Here is a 15,928-nt window from a genome sequence, read left to right as displayed (position 1 = left end):
AGTGTTCTCTGTATTACGGGACCCGACAATAGCCGCAAGTGATTTTAAAAGACTTTTTTTCCTGCACAAATGACACTTTGTGCAGGGACAGTTCTAAGCACCAGAAACATGCGCCCCTTCACAGGCATACTATAGATACCCCCCAGCTACGAAATTTAAAGGAATATTACACTTTTATTGTTTCACTTTAATCATTATTAAAATCACTGCTCCTGAAAAAACGGCCGTTTTTAAAACTTTTTTTTTTTTTTTTTCAAAATAGTTTATTGTGGTTTTGAAATATAACAAACAGAGCATACATAAGTAAAAAGATAAACAGCAAGGTATCATCTCAGAGACAAACAATTCAAATGCATAGTCAATGTAATACCTAAGCGTAAAGATTCGGTGATGGAGCATACCTGGAACAATTATTGTTTATAAAAGGGGAAAGAACAAATAATTGAGCAATATAAGCGGGGTAATGAATTACATGGGGTCCACTACTGTCTATCATGTTGCTTGGAAGACTGGGACATAAGAGTAGTGGGCGTAAGAGTGATGGATATGAGTACCCCAATCATCAGTAGCTACGAAAACCCATTACAGGCCAGAAAGGATAAAATGCAAACCTATAAACGTGTATCAAGTCTCTGGTAACGGCATCCACCCCATATGGGAGCTAACTGTGGATGAGAGTTAGGCCGCGTACACACGCGGGGACTGTTCGCCCAACTTTGTCCGCTGAACAGTGTTTCAGCGGACAGTCCGCTCGTGTGTGGGCTTTCAGTGGACAGTTTCAGCGAACAGTCCGCTGAACAAGGTTTTTCGGAAATTCCGAAAAACTGTCCGCTGAAACCTTGTTTCAGCGAACAGTTCCCTCGTGTGTAGGCTTGTTCGACAAACTAAGTTCCGCGCATGCTCAGAAAGGATTTACACGCCGAAAGTTATAATGCAGTGTATAGGACGTCGTATTTTTCGTCCCGTCGTACGTGCCGTTCACGTCATCGCGCACGGTTTCAGCAAACTGTTCGTACGTCGTGTGTGGCCATGTCCGTCCATGCTAATTTTGAGCGGACTGTTTGCCGAAACTGTTTGACGGACAAAGTTGGGCGAACAGTCCCCGCGTGTGTACGCGGCCTAACACACCCGGTGGAACAACCGAGGAGTTTGTGTGGAGACTTGATGGAAAACAATGTAACTGAACAAACCATTTTTGTTTTGAAAGAAGGATTTAAAGGACAACAAAAGTTAGAGCCTAACCTAATATAGAACGTAGAGGGGGGGGGTGAGGAGGAATGAATGGGGAGGAAAAGTAAAGGATTGTTGACTAGAGCAAAAAATACCAAGATCATGTAAGCATCCCAATGTTTATATAGGACGATGAAGAGGGTGGTAGGTGAGTATCGGTATAAGTAGGGGAGAGCTTGAAATGTATCCAACATGCCCAGGTGTGAGTGAATCGGGAGTGTGTGTCATGAGCTTGATGTATAAGTCTTTCCATTTCTTCAGTATGATTAAGTTGTCTAAACCAATCAGTCAAGGTAGGAATCTTGGCGGTTTTCCAATGTCTGGGGATGCACATCGTGGCGGCATTTATCATGTGTAAGGCAAGAGACTTCTTATAGCTGCTCTGCGGGATCTGCGTGTGATGAAGGAGATATTGGGCTGGTGAGTAGTTCGGAGTGTAAGTCGTGATTTTCACTACATTGTCATGGACTGCTCTCCAGAACGGTTGAAGTACTGGGCAGTCCCACCAAATATGTAAAAAGGAACCAATATCAGAGTTACATCTCCAACAAGTCGGGGGGATGTCTGGAAATAATCTATGTATTTTTTCTGGAGTGCGATACCATCTAGAGTATATCTTATATCGGTTCTCTTGTGCCGATACGTTTAAAGTACCCTTATGTGTATGTTCATACGTTCGCAGCCAATCTTCAGTGGTCAAGGGAGTTAACAGGTCATTATCCCATTGCAGTTTAACAGTATCCTGAGCTTTGGTGTCCGAGTGAAGTAAAGCAGTGATGGTAGAAATCAGGTGCTGTTGGGGTTCGGAGCTGTTGCATAAAGTTTCAAAGGGGGTAAGCTCCCTATTCCAGAGTGTCAGTGGTTGTGAAGTAAGGAAGTGCCTGATTTGGAGATATTTAAAAAATGGTAAATGAAGTTCTGGAAATTTAGAAACCATATGGGGAAATGAGAGGATCTCCCCGCTTTCAATGAACTGGTACGTTCTGTAAGTCCCTGTCCGGTGAGGAGGTCTATGTTCTGAGATACCGGGGGGAAAATCCGGGTTAGAGGATAAAGGAGTCATAGGCCCTAGTAGTCCGTCAACGCAGAGAGTGGCACTTGTACGGTGTAGAGCCTGTATAGTTGGGCCTATAAAGGGGTGAGTCCGGATCGGCATGGGGAGTGCTGATTTAGCTATCCATGGGAGATTGGTCAGAGGAAGTGGAATCATGTCTTGTTCTAGGTGAATCCAAGCTTTATTGTGGTGATGAACATGCCAATCTACAATTCTAGTGAGCAGACAAGCGTGATAATAGTTGTGTATATCTGGTATACCCAGGCCACCATCATGTTTGGGGAGAATTCGTTTAGCCCAGCTTAGCCTCGGGGCACGGTATCCCCAGATAAATTGTCTGCACATATGTTTATATGCACGGAAAAAAAGTTTGGGAAGAAGTATAGGGATTGTTTGTAGGAGGTATAGTAGCCTAGGAAGGATATTCATTTTGAGGATTGCAATCCTTCCAAACCATGAAAATGGGCCTTTGTGCCAGGTAACAAGGTCTTCTTGAATTTTAAGTAGCGTCGGGCCAAAATTCAGATCATATAATTTGGATAAATCAGAGGGGATGTTTATACCTAGATATGTTAAGGCCTGACGCTCCCAACTGAAGGGGAAGTTACGCTTGCAATGGGCCAATTCAGAATCCGATAAAGTGATATTCAACGCTTTCGATTTTTCGAAGTTTATTTTTAAATTAGAGAGGGCTTGGAAGGATTGCAGGTTCCTCAACAAGTTTGGAATCGAGATTATCGGGTCTGTAAGAAAAAGCAGTATATCGTCTGCGTACGCAGCAATTTTATACGATTTACCCTTTATGTCTATCCCTCGTACATCAGGATTGTCTCTCAGCATTCGAAGAAGGGGTTCAAGGGTCAGTACATAAATGAGTGGGGATAGTGGGCACCCCTGACGGGTACCATTGGCGACGGAGAAGGCATTCGACAGACGACCATTAACTCTTATTTTAGCCGTGGGAGTAGAGTAGAGGACCTCAATCATGGACAGAAGTCGTGGAGGGAGGCCAAGATGCTGGAGCACAAGATGCATGTAGTCCCACGCCACTCTGTCGAATGCCTTCTCCGCATCCAACGAAAGAAAAAAGCCTTTTTTTTTTGTGGTAGTCAGCCAATGGTGTATGTTCAGAGCTTTTGTTGTGTTATCTCTGGCTTCTCTACCAGGGATAAAGCCCACTTGGTCAGTTGAAATGATATCAGAAAGTAGGGGGGAAATCCTATTAGCTAAAATCTTAGCATACAATTTAATGTCCACATTAAGCAAGGAAATCGGGCGATAGTTGGGGATCAGTGTTGCGTCTTTACCTGGTTTGGGGATCAGTGTGATGTGTGCTTCGAGTAAATCTGTAAGTGGTCTAGTGGATGTTGAGAGGTCATTAAACGATGCAAGAAAGCGGGGAATCAATACCTCAGACAAGGACTTATAATAAGCTGCAGACAGGCCATCTGGGCCTGGGCTTTTGCCCGCTTTCAGTTGTTTGAGGGCAAGGGTGGCTTCGAGCAAGGAAAGGGGGGCATCTAATGTTGTTGTACTAATGGGGTCTAGAGAGGGAGGCGCGTATTTAGAAAGAAAATCAGATATAGGGTCTGTTCTAGAGCGTGTCGTATCTGTATGTGGTTGGTGCGGTAGATTATATAGTGAATGAAAGTAAGTCACAAAATTTTGTGCAATAGCGTCAGAGTCAACAATTGAGTCTCCAGTTGGGGTAACAATCTTATGGATAGTATAGGATGCTTTCCGCTTCTGAAGGGCTCTGGCTAACAATTTACCAGCTTTATTGCCCGATTCGTAGAACAATTTGTGGGTAAGAGCAAATTTGCGCTTCAAGGTTTTTTGCAGTTCTTCTAGTAGCTCAGCTCTAACCGCCGTAAGCTCAGCCAGATGTGATTCAGCCAGTGTGCGCTTGTGAGCCCTTTCCAACAAGTGAATGCGTTTGTATAGTTCATCTATATGTGCTTTCTTTAGTTTACGTCTCTGTGCAGTCATAGATATAAGCAAGCCGCGGACAACACATTTATGCGCCGCCCAAATTGCTGCACGGGGCACATCGTCTGTCGCATTTTCTGTAAAATAGTTAGAGAGGCAATCTTTAAGTGAGGCAATATTGGCTGTGTCCAGCAATAGAGAATCGTCAAGTCTCCATATGGTGGATCGAGGAGGACTTTGTGACAATAAAAGGGAGATTGTTATTGGGTTGTGGTCAGAGAGGAGTAACGGTTCAATCGTGGCCTTTTCTAAACTGGCAATGTCTGCTTGTGAAAGAAAAAAATGGTCTATCCGGGAATATTTGTCATGCGGAGGCGAGTAGAAAGTGAAGTCTTTAACCGTCGGGTGAAGTGTGCGCCAGGTATCATGCAGGGATAGTAATTGGAGTTGTGATTTGATATCTCTTAATGCCCGGAAAGTAATACAAGAGGAGCCATTAGAGGTGTCAAGGGAGGGATTTAGGGGAACATTAAAATCTCCACCTACAATAAGGAGTCCTGTCTGAAATGTCGTAAGCAGGGAGAGAGTTTCTCTGAAAAAGGGTACTTGGTGAGAGTTTGGGGCATAAATGTTGGCTATAGTCACCTGTCTGTTGTAGATGCTGCCTTTGAGGAAGAGATAGCGTCCTTTTTTATCACAGAGCACGTCAGACACGATTAAAGGACAGGATTTTGAAATGAGTATAGACACCCCTTTCGATTTAGCGTCATCATTGGTTGCGTGATATACTAGGGGGTAATTGGCGTTTTGGAGTTTGGGGATTGCGTCAGTACGAAAATGTGTCTCTTGGATAAGGGCAATATGTGCTTTGGCTTTGTGCAATGTATATAACAATTGGGATCTTTTTTTCGGGGGTATTTAAACCTTTAATGTTTAAGGAATAACAGATAGTAGGGGAGGCAATCTGTGATAGATCCCTAGGTGCAGTTGTGGGGGGATCTGGGACCCCCATATTGCAAGGGTATCGGGTGGGATTGGGGTTGTGGAAAGGAAAGATATGGGGGGGAGAGACAAAGAAAAAAAAAAGGGGGGGGGGAAATCAAAATACCACTGTTTCAGGTGGTAAAATATAGGAGACGGTGTAAGGAGGATCAGGGGACCCCACACCGGAGAGATGTGTGACCCCTTATCCACCCCACAGCGGGGTTGACCAGGACAAAGCCCAACGGAGGACTGGCAGAAAAAATTGCGAATGAGCAGGTAGGTAGTATACAGTATATAATATGTAATATACAGAGAAACGGTGGTACGGCCCTCGGGACTAAGGAGACGGGCACAATGTTCATGAGATATAATGGGTAACATGGAGAGTTGATAAGTAAACAGCGGCTAGCACATTGGCGTATCCATGGAGATAGCAAAGATATAATAGATAATACAAGTAATCGGAAAGGTAAACAGTTAAGTTACAATCTGCATATTGGGTAATGGACAGGTGGACTGCTGGAAGAGTGGAAGTTGATCTGAGCTAGCTCAATAGAGGAGGATAAGCATAACATCTAATTATGGAGGTTTACAGCTAAGGTCTGTGCAACATGCAATGCTACAGCTTGTCGATAGGGGCGTACAATCAAGAAAGAGAATTAGGTGATACCAGAGCAGTTAAGGCCTAGAAGACATTTTGAGTCATAGGGAAACAAAAATTAAAGCATAACAAATATGGGGGATACTAAATTAGAATTAGGCTCATGGGAATACCTAAAGAGTGGAATAAAATCAAAAAGCAATAAGTATTATTAGCCAATGTTAACAAACTGAGTAAATGGAAACCTGCAGGCTGTAGATACAATGCATAAACAGAGTAGGCAGGGTATTGGCACGCTTTCTTCCTGAGATGTATAAAGGTTTCTTGGTGATCACACGTTCGTACCTGCGCCTAAACATGGCTATAGTAAACGAACCTCAAGAGATATTGAGCTGCAGAAAAGTGTAAATAGCGAGCCACATGTTACTACGGTTGATATAACCTACCAGGTAAGCGTCACATATATTACTGCAGCCCGTATATATTTAGCCCGCCAGGAGAAGAAACCTAGCAGGAGAGTAAACTTAGTGAGCAAGTCAGAAAACTGTAGCTGAACAGAATATAATCGTACCAAAAGATCCTTCAGTACGGTACGAACGACAAACTTATTTTCGTATGGCCGAAGCAACAATCCGAACGAGGATCCGCGTAGATAAGTTGTGGAAGTATTACATATCTAGTGGAAAGTATAAAGTATAACCTTTTAAATCCGCCATATGTTCCAGTTGTCGTAACATGGAGGAACCTTTTCAGATGCGAAAGCGTCACAGAGGACAAGTAGGGCGGGTATCTAAAGCTGTTCGCCTATGCAATCCGCCGGCATCCATCACAGTGCCAGGTTTCCCGTTAGAGGAGGCAATATAGGCAAGATTTTCAAACAACCAGGACGAACGAACAAGTAGTAGATTATATGTCCAAAAGAACGAAGGTAGCAGTAGAAACGACAGCCGTCAAATTCCAGGTACTGCATGAAGTTAAGGATGTATACATCTGAGATGTCAGTAGTCCCGTTGTGCTCTACGCGAGCGTGGAGAGGATATTGGGCTGTAATCTCTGGTAATGATACCAGAGTGGCGGGTCCCCCTGGATCGAGATGTAGATCTTCTCCTCCGATACGGGGTAGCTTGAGTGTCCATCAGGTCATCAGGAGGAAGCAGAGGTTTGGGTATCAGCGGACGAAAGTTAGCATACCAATTTGGGATTGCGATCGGAGGCAAGTCCAGTATAGCACAAAAGTTGGGCAGGTCTTCTGGTACCTTAAGATGAGCCGTGCGTCCGAGATGAGAGGCGGTAAGACAGAACGGAAATTTCCATTTGTATAAGATACCTCTAGATTTCAACACATCCAAAAGTGGCTTCAAGTCTCTGCGGTGTTGTAAGGTGATACCAGAAAGATCTTGGAATATCTGTATATGGGCGGATTCATATGAGATTTGCTGTTTAAGTCTAGCAGCCTTCAATATGTCTTCCTTAAGTCGGTAGTCGGTTAAGCAGCATACTACATCTCGTGGGGGATCAGTGTCCCTGCCTTTGGGTCTGAGCGCTCGGTGGATCCGATCCATGCTAATGGCAGTGTGTGAAGGCCTATCCAGCACGGAGTTAAAGATGGCTGAGATCGCGGGAGCTAAACGGTCACCTTCAACGACTTCAGGGAGGCCTCTGACTCGGAGGTTATGGCGCCTCCCCCTGTTGTCCAAATCCTCCATGTGCCTTTGCATATCCCTGAGTTGTAGGGTATGGCTATCGATTTTCCTAGTGGAGCGACGAATGTCCAATTCGTGTGATTCTGTCACCTTTTCCACAGTATGCATGCGGTCCGATAGCATTTTAAGATCAAGGCGTAGTTCAGCAATGGCCGCCGATAATGTATCCTTGATGTCCGAGGCAATCGTGCGAAGGTCGTTCATATTAATAGCTGCAGAAGAGGTTTCCGAGCGTGGGCCGTCTGGAGGACTGGCATTAGCCGGTGTCACGTCTGGGGAAGTCTCTGAGAGCACGATATCAGTGCGGGAGCGAGAGCGCGTGTTTGAGGCCTGTGAGGAATCATGGCGCGACGGCGCCATGTTTCCCCTCTGTGATCGGAACATCTCCGGGATATTATGCTCTTGTCCGGTCGCGTTTCCCCTCGGGGAGCGGGAACGTGAAGCTGAAGATGTCCGAGAAGCCGTTCCCATGATACGTGCCTATGTAGCAGCTGATGTACCTCAAATCGGCGGTAGTGTTCGTCCCGAGGTGCCGGAGCTCACCTATTACACGTCCGCCATTGAGCTCAGCTAGGCCACGCCCCCTTTAAAACTTTTTTTTGCATTGATCCATGTCCCCTGGGGCAGGACCCGGGTCCCCAAACACTTTTTAGGACAGTAACCTGCATATTACCCTTTAAAATTAGCACTTTAGATTTCTCCCATAGACTTGTATAGGGTGTTCCGGCTTTTCGAATTTGCTGCGAACAGCCCAAATTGTTCACTGTTCGCTGAACAGGCGAACAGGCAATGTTCGAGTAGAACATGAGTTTCGACTCAAACTCGAAGCTCATCCCTACTCTCTAGTGCCCTCATCACCACCTCCCATGCTCACTTCCCAAATCTCTTCCTTCCTCTGAAATGCCCTACCCCAATCTGTCCAGAGTATCTTCCATCTTCTGGAACTCCTCACGCCAGTCTTTCCAGAGCCTTTTCCATCATCTTGAGCTCCCTACTACAGTCTGTCCAGAGCCTCTTCCATCTTTAGGGATTTCATTATCCAGTTTGTCCAGAGCCCTTCCCATCTCTAGAAATCCCTACCCCAATCTGTCCAGAGCCTTTCCTATTCTCTGGTACTTCCTACCTCAATCTGTTTGGCTATCTCCTACTCTTAACACCTATAGCTGATCTGTGAACACTCCAGATCCTCTCCCATACTCTGAAACTCACTACTGAAATCTGTCCAGAGTCATTCCCATTTTCTGGAACTCCCTACTCCAGTTCTGGAACTCCCTACTCCAGTTTGTCCATAGTCCTTCCCATTCTCTAGAGCTTACTACCCCAATCTGTCAAGAGCCTCTCCAATCCTCTGGAATACCCTTCCTGAATTTGTCTAGAGCCTTTCTCATTCTTTGGAACTCCCTTCCCCTAGTCTGTCCAGAGCCTCTCCCAACTTTACGAACTTCCTACTCTAGTTTGTCTAGAGGCCTTCCCATCGCTAGAAAACCCTACCGCAATCTATCAACAGCATTTCCTATTTTTTTGGAACTCCCTACCTCAATCTGTCCAGAGGTCCATGTTTAGGAACTTCCTTCTCCAGTTTGTCCATGGCCTTTCTATCTCTAGAACTCCCTACATCAATCTGTCAAGAGTCTCTCCTATCTTCTGGAAATCCCTACTCCAATCTGTTTAGAGCCTTTCCCATTCTCTGGTACATTCTATACCAATCTATTTGGCTATCCCCTACTCTGTCCACTTTTAGGTGATCCCTAAACACTACATATCATCTTCCTCTGAAATGTTTTACCTCAATATGTCCAGACTCTCTCCCATTCTCTGAAACTCCCTACCAAAATCTGTCCAGAGTCATTCCCATTTTTCTGTAACTCCCTACTCCTGTATGTCCAGAGCTCCTCCCAAACTCACTACCCCAATCTGTCAAGAGTCTTTCCAATCCTCTGGAACTCCCTACCATATTCTGTGTAGAGCCTCTTCCATCTTTAGGAACTTCCTACTCCAGTTTGTCCAGAGACCTTCCCATCTTTAAAACTCCCTACCTTAATCTGTCCAGAGTCTTTTCAAAGCCCTCTCTCCTCCTCTTAAATTCCCTACCGCAATCTGTCCAGAGTCTCGCCTATCTTTTGTAACTCCTTACCCCAATCTGTCCAGAGCCTTTCCCATTCTCTGGAATGCCCTACCCCAGTCTGTTTGGCTATCTCCTACTCTGTCCACCTTTCGGTGATCCCTGAACACTCCAGAGCCTTTTCCTTCCTCTGAAATTCCCAACCCCAATTTGTCTAAAGTCTCTCCCATCCTCTGAAACTCCCTTGCCCAGTCTGTCCAGAACTCCCTTCCTCAATCTGTCCAGCCTAAACCATCTCTTACTCTGTTCACCTTTAGGTGAGTCCTGAACAATCATCTCTTCAAGGAAGGCTATCCCACCTCCACCTAAAAACTGAATGTTTACTCTCCATAACCTCATCTACCCACAGTTATTATCTTTTGTATCACTTGCCCTCATCCCCCATTTTAGATTGTAAGCTCCCATGAGCGGGGCCATCCTAATTTTCCTTAATTGAATTGCCTTGTAACTGTACTTTCTCCCTTCATATTGTAGAGTGCTGTGCAAACTGTTGGTGCTATATAAATCCTGTATCCCTGTATCAGGGATAACTTGGGGTTCCTGTATGTATAGTAAAGTAATATATTAGGACAACTATTTACCAGAGGTAAGGGATTTCCTTCGCCTGGTGAATAGTTATAAATATTTCCAAATTCCTGGTATTACAAAATATAAAACTGAGAAGAATTCAAAGATTGCATCCGGAAAAAAGTAAAGATTTGCATAACATCTGCTTTTACTGTAATCTTGTTGAGCCGGCAAATATGAATCGTGTGATTTCCTAATAATGAAGAAGGGCTTCCCCATTTTATTCATAGTTCCATAATCTTCAGGAAGAGTTTTGATGTTCTAAATTGTTCTCATTCAAATTATTCCCAAAGTCCCTCTTGAATAGAGTTGGGCGAACAGTTCAAGCCAAGCGAAAGTTGGGGCCGAACATCGCCTGTCTCTTTTGGTGAACACCCAAATTTTCGGGGTGCTCGGTGGGATGTTCGGTTGGTGACGTCACAAGGAACAGTGCCACCAGATGACATCACCAGGTGGCCCTGCCCCTTACCAACTTAAGAACTGTCAAACGGTGGAGCAGGCATTCGGTGGTTAACCTTCGTCGCGGGTGGAGCATTTTTTCTTGTAATCGGGGGGGGGGGGGGGACTTAAAGGGGGCTTCCAGATTCCGATAAGCCCCCATCCCACAGGCCCCCCTGCCCACGGGCCAGGGTTGTTGGGAAGAGGCCCTTGTCCCCATCAACATGGGAACAAGGAACTTTGGGGTGGGAGGAGCAGAGCAAGCCCTACCTGCCCCAAAGCACCCCCCCATGTTAAGGGCATGTGGCTTGGTATGGTTCAGGAGGAGGGGCACTCGCTCGCCCCCTCCCCTTCCTTGTCTGCCAGGCTGGATGCTCAGATAAGGGTTTGGTAGGGATTTTTTTTTTTGCTTTTTTGCCTTTTTATTTTTTCTGCCTTTTTTTTACATTGTTGCTTGGGGTTCCCCTTAAAGTTCATACCAGACCCAAAGGGCCTGGAATGGATGGGGGGAGCCCCACACCATTTTTGTAAAAATTTTTGTATTTCCAGCAATGGTTTGCAGCCAAGAAAATCAGTTTTAATGTTTTTCTTTATCTATGTCAGTTTTGCTGCAGCAGGCTCTATACATTGTACAGATGTGTCACTTTACAGGCAGGCTAAGGGGACCCCCCCAGGCACTATTTTAAAGGGATTTTATTTTTATTGTTGCACTTTAACCACTTGAGACCCGCTCTATAGCCGAATGACCGCTACAGCGCGGATCTCCTTTGCCAGGACTACGTCTATTGACGTCGTCCCGTGCACGAGCGGCCTGCGCGCCCCCTGAGGGACACGCGCGGCACGCTCTATGATCGGCGAGTCTATGAGACTCGCCTGATCATCGATCCGAGCAAGGGGTCGATCCTGACCCCTTATCACGTGATCAGCTGTCAGCCAATGACAGCTGATCATGTGATATAACGGAGCCGGTAATCGGCTATTATTCCTCCTTGCGCTGACAGCGCGAGGAGAAAAAAAAAGAGCCGATCACCGGGTCCCGATCACGGCCAGCCCTGCCAGTGCCCACCTGCCCCCGGGTCCCGATCACTGGGTCCCGATCACGGCCAGCCCTGCCAGTGTCCACCTGCCCCCTGCCAGTGCCCACCTGCCCCCTCATCACTAAACATCATTAAAAAATAAGTGCCCCCTGTCAGTGCCACCCAGCAGTGCCCATAGTGCCACCCAGCAGTGCCCACAGTGCCACCCAGCAGTGTCCACAGTGCCACCCAGCAGTGCCCACAGTGCCACCCAGCAGTGCCCACAATCTGCCTCAACAAAGGTGCTGCACCCCAGTGCCACATATCCGTGCCCATCAGTGTCATCTACCAGTGCCCATCAGTGCCCAGCAGTGCTGCCCATCAGTGCCCATCAGTCCCATCTATCAGTGGTACCTATCAGTGCCCCTTAGTGCCACCTATCCGTGCCACCCATCTGTGCCACCCATCCGTGCCATCTTATCTGTGCCCATCTTTGCCCATCAGTGCCGCCTTATCTGTGCCCATCGGTGCCGCCTTATCTGTGCCTATTAGTGCCGCCTTAACTATGCCTATCAGTGCCCACCAATGCAGCCTATCAGTGCCCACCAATGCAGCCTATCAGTGCCCACCAGTGCAGCCTATCAGTGCCGCCTCATCAGCGCACTTCAATGAAGGAGAAAAATGACCTGTTTGCAAAATTTTATAACAAACTATTAAACATGATTTATTTATTTTTTTTGCATCTTTTTTTGTTTGTTTAGCAAAAAATAAAACTCCGAGCTGTAATTAAATACCACCAAAAGAAAGCTCTATTTGTGGGAAAAAAATGATAAAAATTTCATTTGTGTACAGTGTTGTATGCCCGCGCAATTGTCATTCAAAGTGCATCAGCGCTGAAAGCTGAAAATTGGTCTGGGCAGGAGGGGGGTTTAAGTGCCCAGTAAGCAAGTGGTTAAGCATCATTAAAATCACTGCTCCTGTTAAAACTATTTTTGATTTTTCAACTTCAGGTCCCATAGACTATAATAGGGTTTACACTTTTTCCATGTTTGGGAGTTCTGGTTGAGAACCAAACCAGGGGGTGTTCAGCCCATCACTAACCACCAACATAAGGGGACATTTCTCCACTGACCACCAATGTAAGGGGGCATTTTCTTCACTGACCTCTAACATACATACCTGAGAACTTTATGGAACTGACCTTGCCATTTTGAACTGGTTGCTGGGTCATTGGTTTGCAAACATTCAGGCAGAGTGCAGGGCATCATTCTTGAGAGGCACGCTGTGCTCTGCAATGACTGACTGTTTACATTGAGAGAAGGAGGGAGGGGAGTAGTTCTGTGCCATGCAGGAGTCTGGCAGGAGTGGCCAGAGGTCTCTGGGTTGGAGGCACAGAAAGAACCAAGGTAAGAGCTCAGCAGGTGAGTAAGATCACTTGTAGCCCCAAGAAGGGTCACAATGGGCAAATGTGGAAGGTCTGGGCTTGCCAGAAAGAGACCCAGGAAAACTGGTGATGTACCTGGTGAGGGGTAGGTAGGTGTCAGCCAGGTGTTGTGTCAGTGTCATTGGAATGGTGCACCTGGCTCCCACCTATCCACAATTCCGGTGGAGGCAACATTGGAATGGTGGATAGGTGGGAGTCAGCTGCGCTGTCTGTTACTATAAGGCTAAATTCATAGTGCACCAGTGTTACTGGAATGGTGCACACACAGTGCTCATGGCTCCCACCTGTCCATCATTCTGAAGCCTCTGGACTTATCCTTTAAGCCCCCCCCACTTTAAAACACACCATGGCCACACCCACCAGTGTTGCTTAACCCCACCCACAATCCTGCTCACAATCTAGGGAATAAAAATGAATCTGGAGAGACACCAATTTATTCCTGGAAGAGGATGTCAGGGGCCATTGGAGCCACCAGCACTGCCAGGAGCTCCTTTCGGTATCCACCACAATGGGATTAGCGGGACTGGACCAGCTTGTTACATGACTAGATGAACGCTTTTATCTCCATCACATTGTAAGATGCCATTTTGTTATTTCCAAATAAATAACACTTTTATGCTACATTTAGAACGGCGCTGTTCTTCTTTTCTATTGGTTACCAAGTCACTTCCATGATTTGTCCTTCCACTGTATGGATTGCCCCAAGTATTTCTATCTTCTTATAAGGAAGATTTCCACTTGGGCATGACTGCAACAAATGTTATTATGCAGGGACAGTATACAGGTGCATCTCATAAAATTAGAATATCGTCAAAAACTTCAATTATTTATTTCAGTAATTCAATTCAAAAAGTGAAACTCCTATATTTTATGTAGATGCGTTACACACAGAGTGATACATTTCAAGCATTTCTTTCTTTTAATTTTGAGGATTATATACAGCTTCCCCTGCTCGGCGGGGGCGGCCTCCCTTTCTCCTGGTCATAATGGCGATGGTGGCGACAGCTTCTGTTCCCTCCTTCCTTCTCGGCGGCCAATTAGGAGTCTTCTCTTTTCGGGCCAATCGGGAAAACAGGTCTCACACCCGCTTCTGATTGTCCGGATTGAGGATCAGTGTTTCAACAGCGAATAGTCATTCGCTGTTGTAACACACCTGGGTGGGCTCCAGACACGTCCTCTGCGACCCTACTGCTGTAATTCATGTGCCCGGTGCCCTGAAAGGGGCTAGATCAGGGATCTGCAATTAGCAGACCTCCAGCTGTTGCAAAACTACAAGTCCCATCATGCCTCTGCCTCTGGGGGTCATGCTTGTGGCTGTCGGAGTCTTGCTATGCCTCATGGGACTTAGTTCTGCAACAGCTGGAGGTCCGCTAATTGCATATCCCTGGGCTAGATGTATGAATAGGGAGTGGCTATGGCGGCCATGGATAGATTCATGCTATGTATGAACCTATACATTATGCATTATAGGGGGTGGCGAGGAGAGAGGGGGAGGGGGCCCCTAATGGACGGGCCACCACTGGTCCATTGTACACTGAGCTGTGTTGGGATCTCATTGGACATAATTGGATGACCTCAACACAACTACACTCTATACTGTATATCAAACATTTCTTATAATTGCTGGTTGATGAAGTCCACCACAAACTCAGCTTAACCTGTTCCCAACCAGCCACCCCAGTTGCACTGCAGCAGAATGGCACGGGCAGGCAAATCGCTGCTATCTTAAGTCGCTTTTTCAGGCGGCCACTAGGGGCGCACTCGCCCTGGAGCCCATGCGAGTGTCCGGCGGTCTCTATGACCTCCGGGGCTCCCACCTTCGCACATGACACGGCGAGAACTGGGCTCTCTGTGTGTAAACAAAGAGATCCCGCTTCTCTGAGGGGAGAAGAGACTGATTGTCTGTTCATACAAAATATGAACAGAGACCTGTCATTTCCCCTACAAAGTCCCACCCCCCTTTCAGTTAGAACACACACCTAGGGAACACAGTTAACCCCTTCAGTGCCAGTGACATTTATCAATGCATTTTTATAGCGCTGATTGCTGTATAAATGGCAATGGTCCCAAAAATGTGTCAAAATTGTCCGATGTGTCCGCCATAATGTCGCAGTCACAATAAAATAGCGCAGATCGCCGCCATTACTAGTAAAAAAAAAATAATAATAATAAAAATGCTATAAATCTATCTGCTATTTTGTAGATGCTATAACTTTTACGCAAACCAATCAATATACGCTTATTGCAATTTTTATTACCAAAAATATGTAGAAGAATACGTATCGGCCTAAACTGAGAAAAAATGTGCTTAAAAAAAAAAAAAAGGATAATTATTATAGCAAAAAAGTACAAAATAGTGGGCTGAAGCGGTTAATTAAGAGTAATATTTTATTAGATGTCATTGCAGGAACATTGTGATAATGTCTTCACACTTCCAGCAAGTTCCTCTTTCTACAATTTAGAAATATGTGTAAAATATGAGAAAAGAGACGGCCGATGTTGAGGCAGCTAAAAAAAAAACTCAGCTTCATCATAAAGAGGAAGTACGAAGTATTCTCAAGGGGGTGCAGAATCCGAGTTATTATTGCTATATTTTCCCTAAAGAGAACCTGAACAAAGCAGCAGCACATACATGTCCTTCAGCCCTCCACTGCTCCATTCAGCCACTTGGAGATACAGTAGATCAGAGAAGACTGACTCCCTGTATTCCAGAACGCACGGGCACCAGAAGTGGCGTCAGGCCGCGAGCTCGCTGCTCGTTTTGTGTTTTATTCGTTTTTACCTGCTTTTATGTGAGTACCACATCTTGGCTGTGATTTAAATAAACATTTAGTGTTACA

At 45.7% G+C, this 15,928-nt stretch overlaps 1 protein-coding gene across 1 annotated transcript in view; it reads right to left on the bottom strand.

Annotated features, from left to right (window-relative positions):
* LOC143956838 (uncharacterized) overlaps positions 1 to 7,861 on the bottom strand; it is a 164,353-nt gene extending 156,492 nt beyond the window's left edge. Inside the window, exons 1-2 of the mRNA XM_077467011.1 lie at positions 7,126 to 7,861; positions 4,057 to 4,350 (exon numbers count right to left, since the gene is read on the bottom strand). Coding sequence (XP_077323137.1) covers positions 4,057 to 4,350; positions 7,126 to 7,861 — 1,030 coding nt within the window. The remainder of the gene's footprint in view (positions 1 to 4,056; positions 4,351 to 7,125) is intronic.
* Between the last annotated feature and the right edge of the window lie 8,067 nt (positions 7,862 to 15,928).

Source organism: Lithobates pipiens, unplaced genomic scaffold, assembly GCF_037356315.1.
Source record: "Lithobates pipiens isolate NorthernLeopardFrog02 unplaced genomic scaffold, aLitPip1_a1.2 Scaffold_44, whole genome shotgun sequence".
In the NCBI taxonomy this organism is placed as follows: domain Eukaryota; kingdom Metazoa; phylum Chordata; class Amphibia; order Anura; family Ranidae; genus Lithobates; species Lithobates pipiens.
Note: the sequence above shows the minus strand (reverse complement) of the source record. Positions and strands in the feature narration are given on the sequence as shown.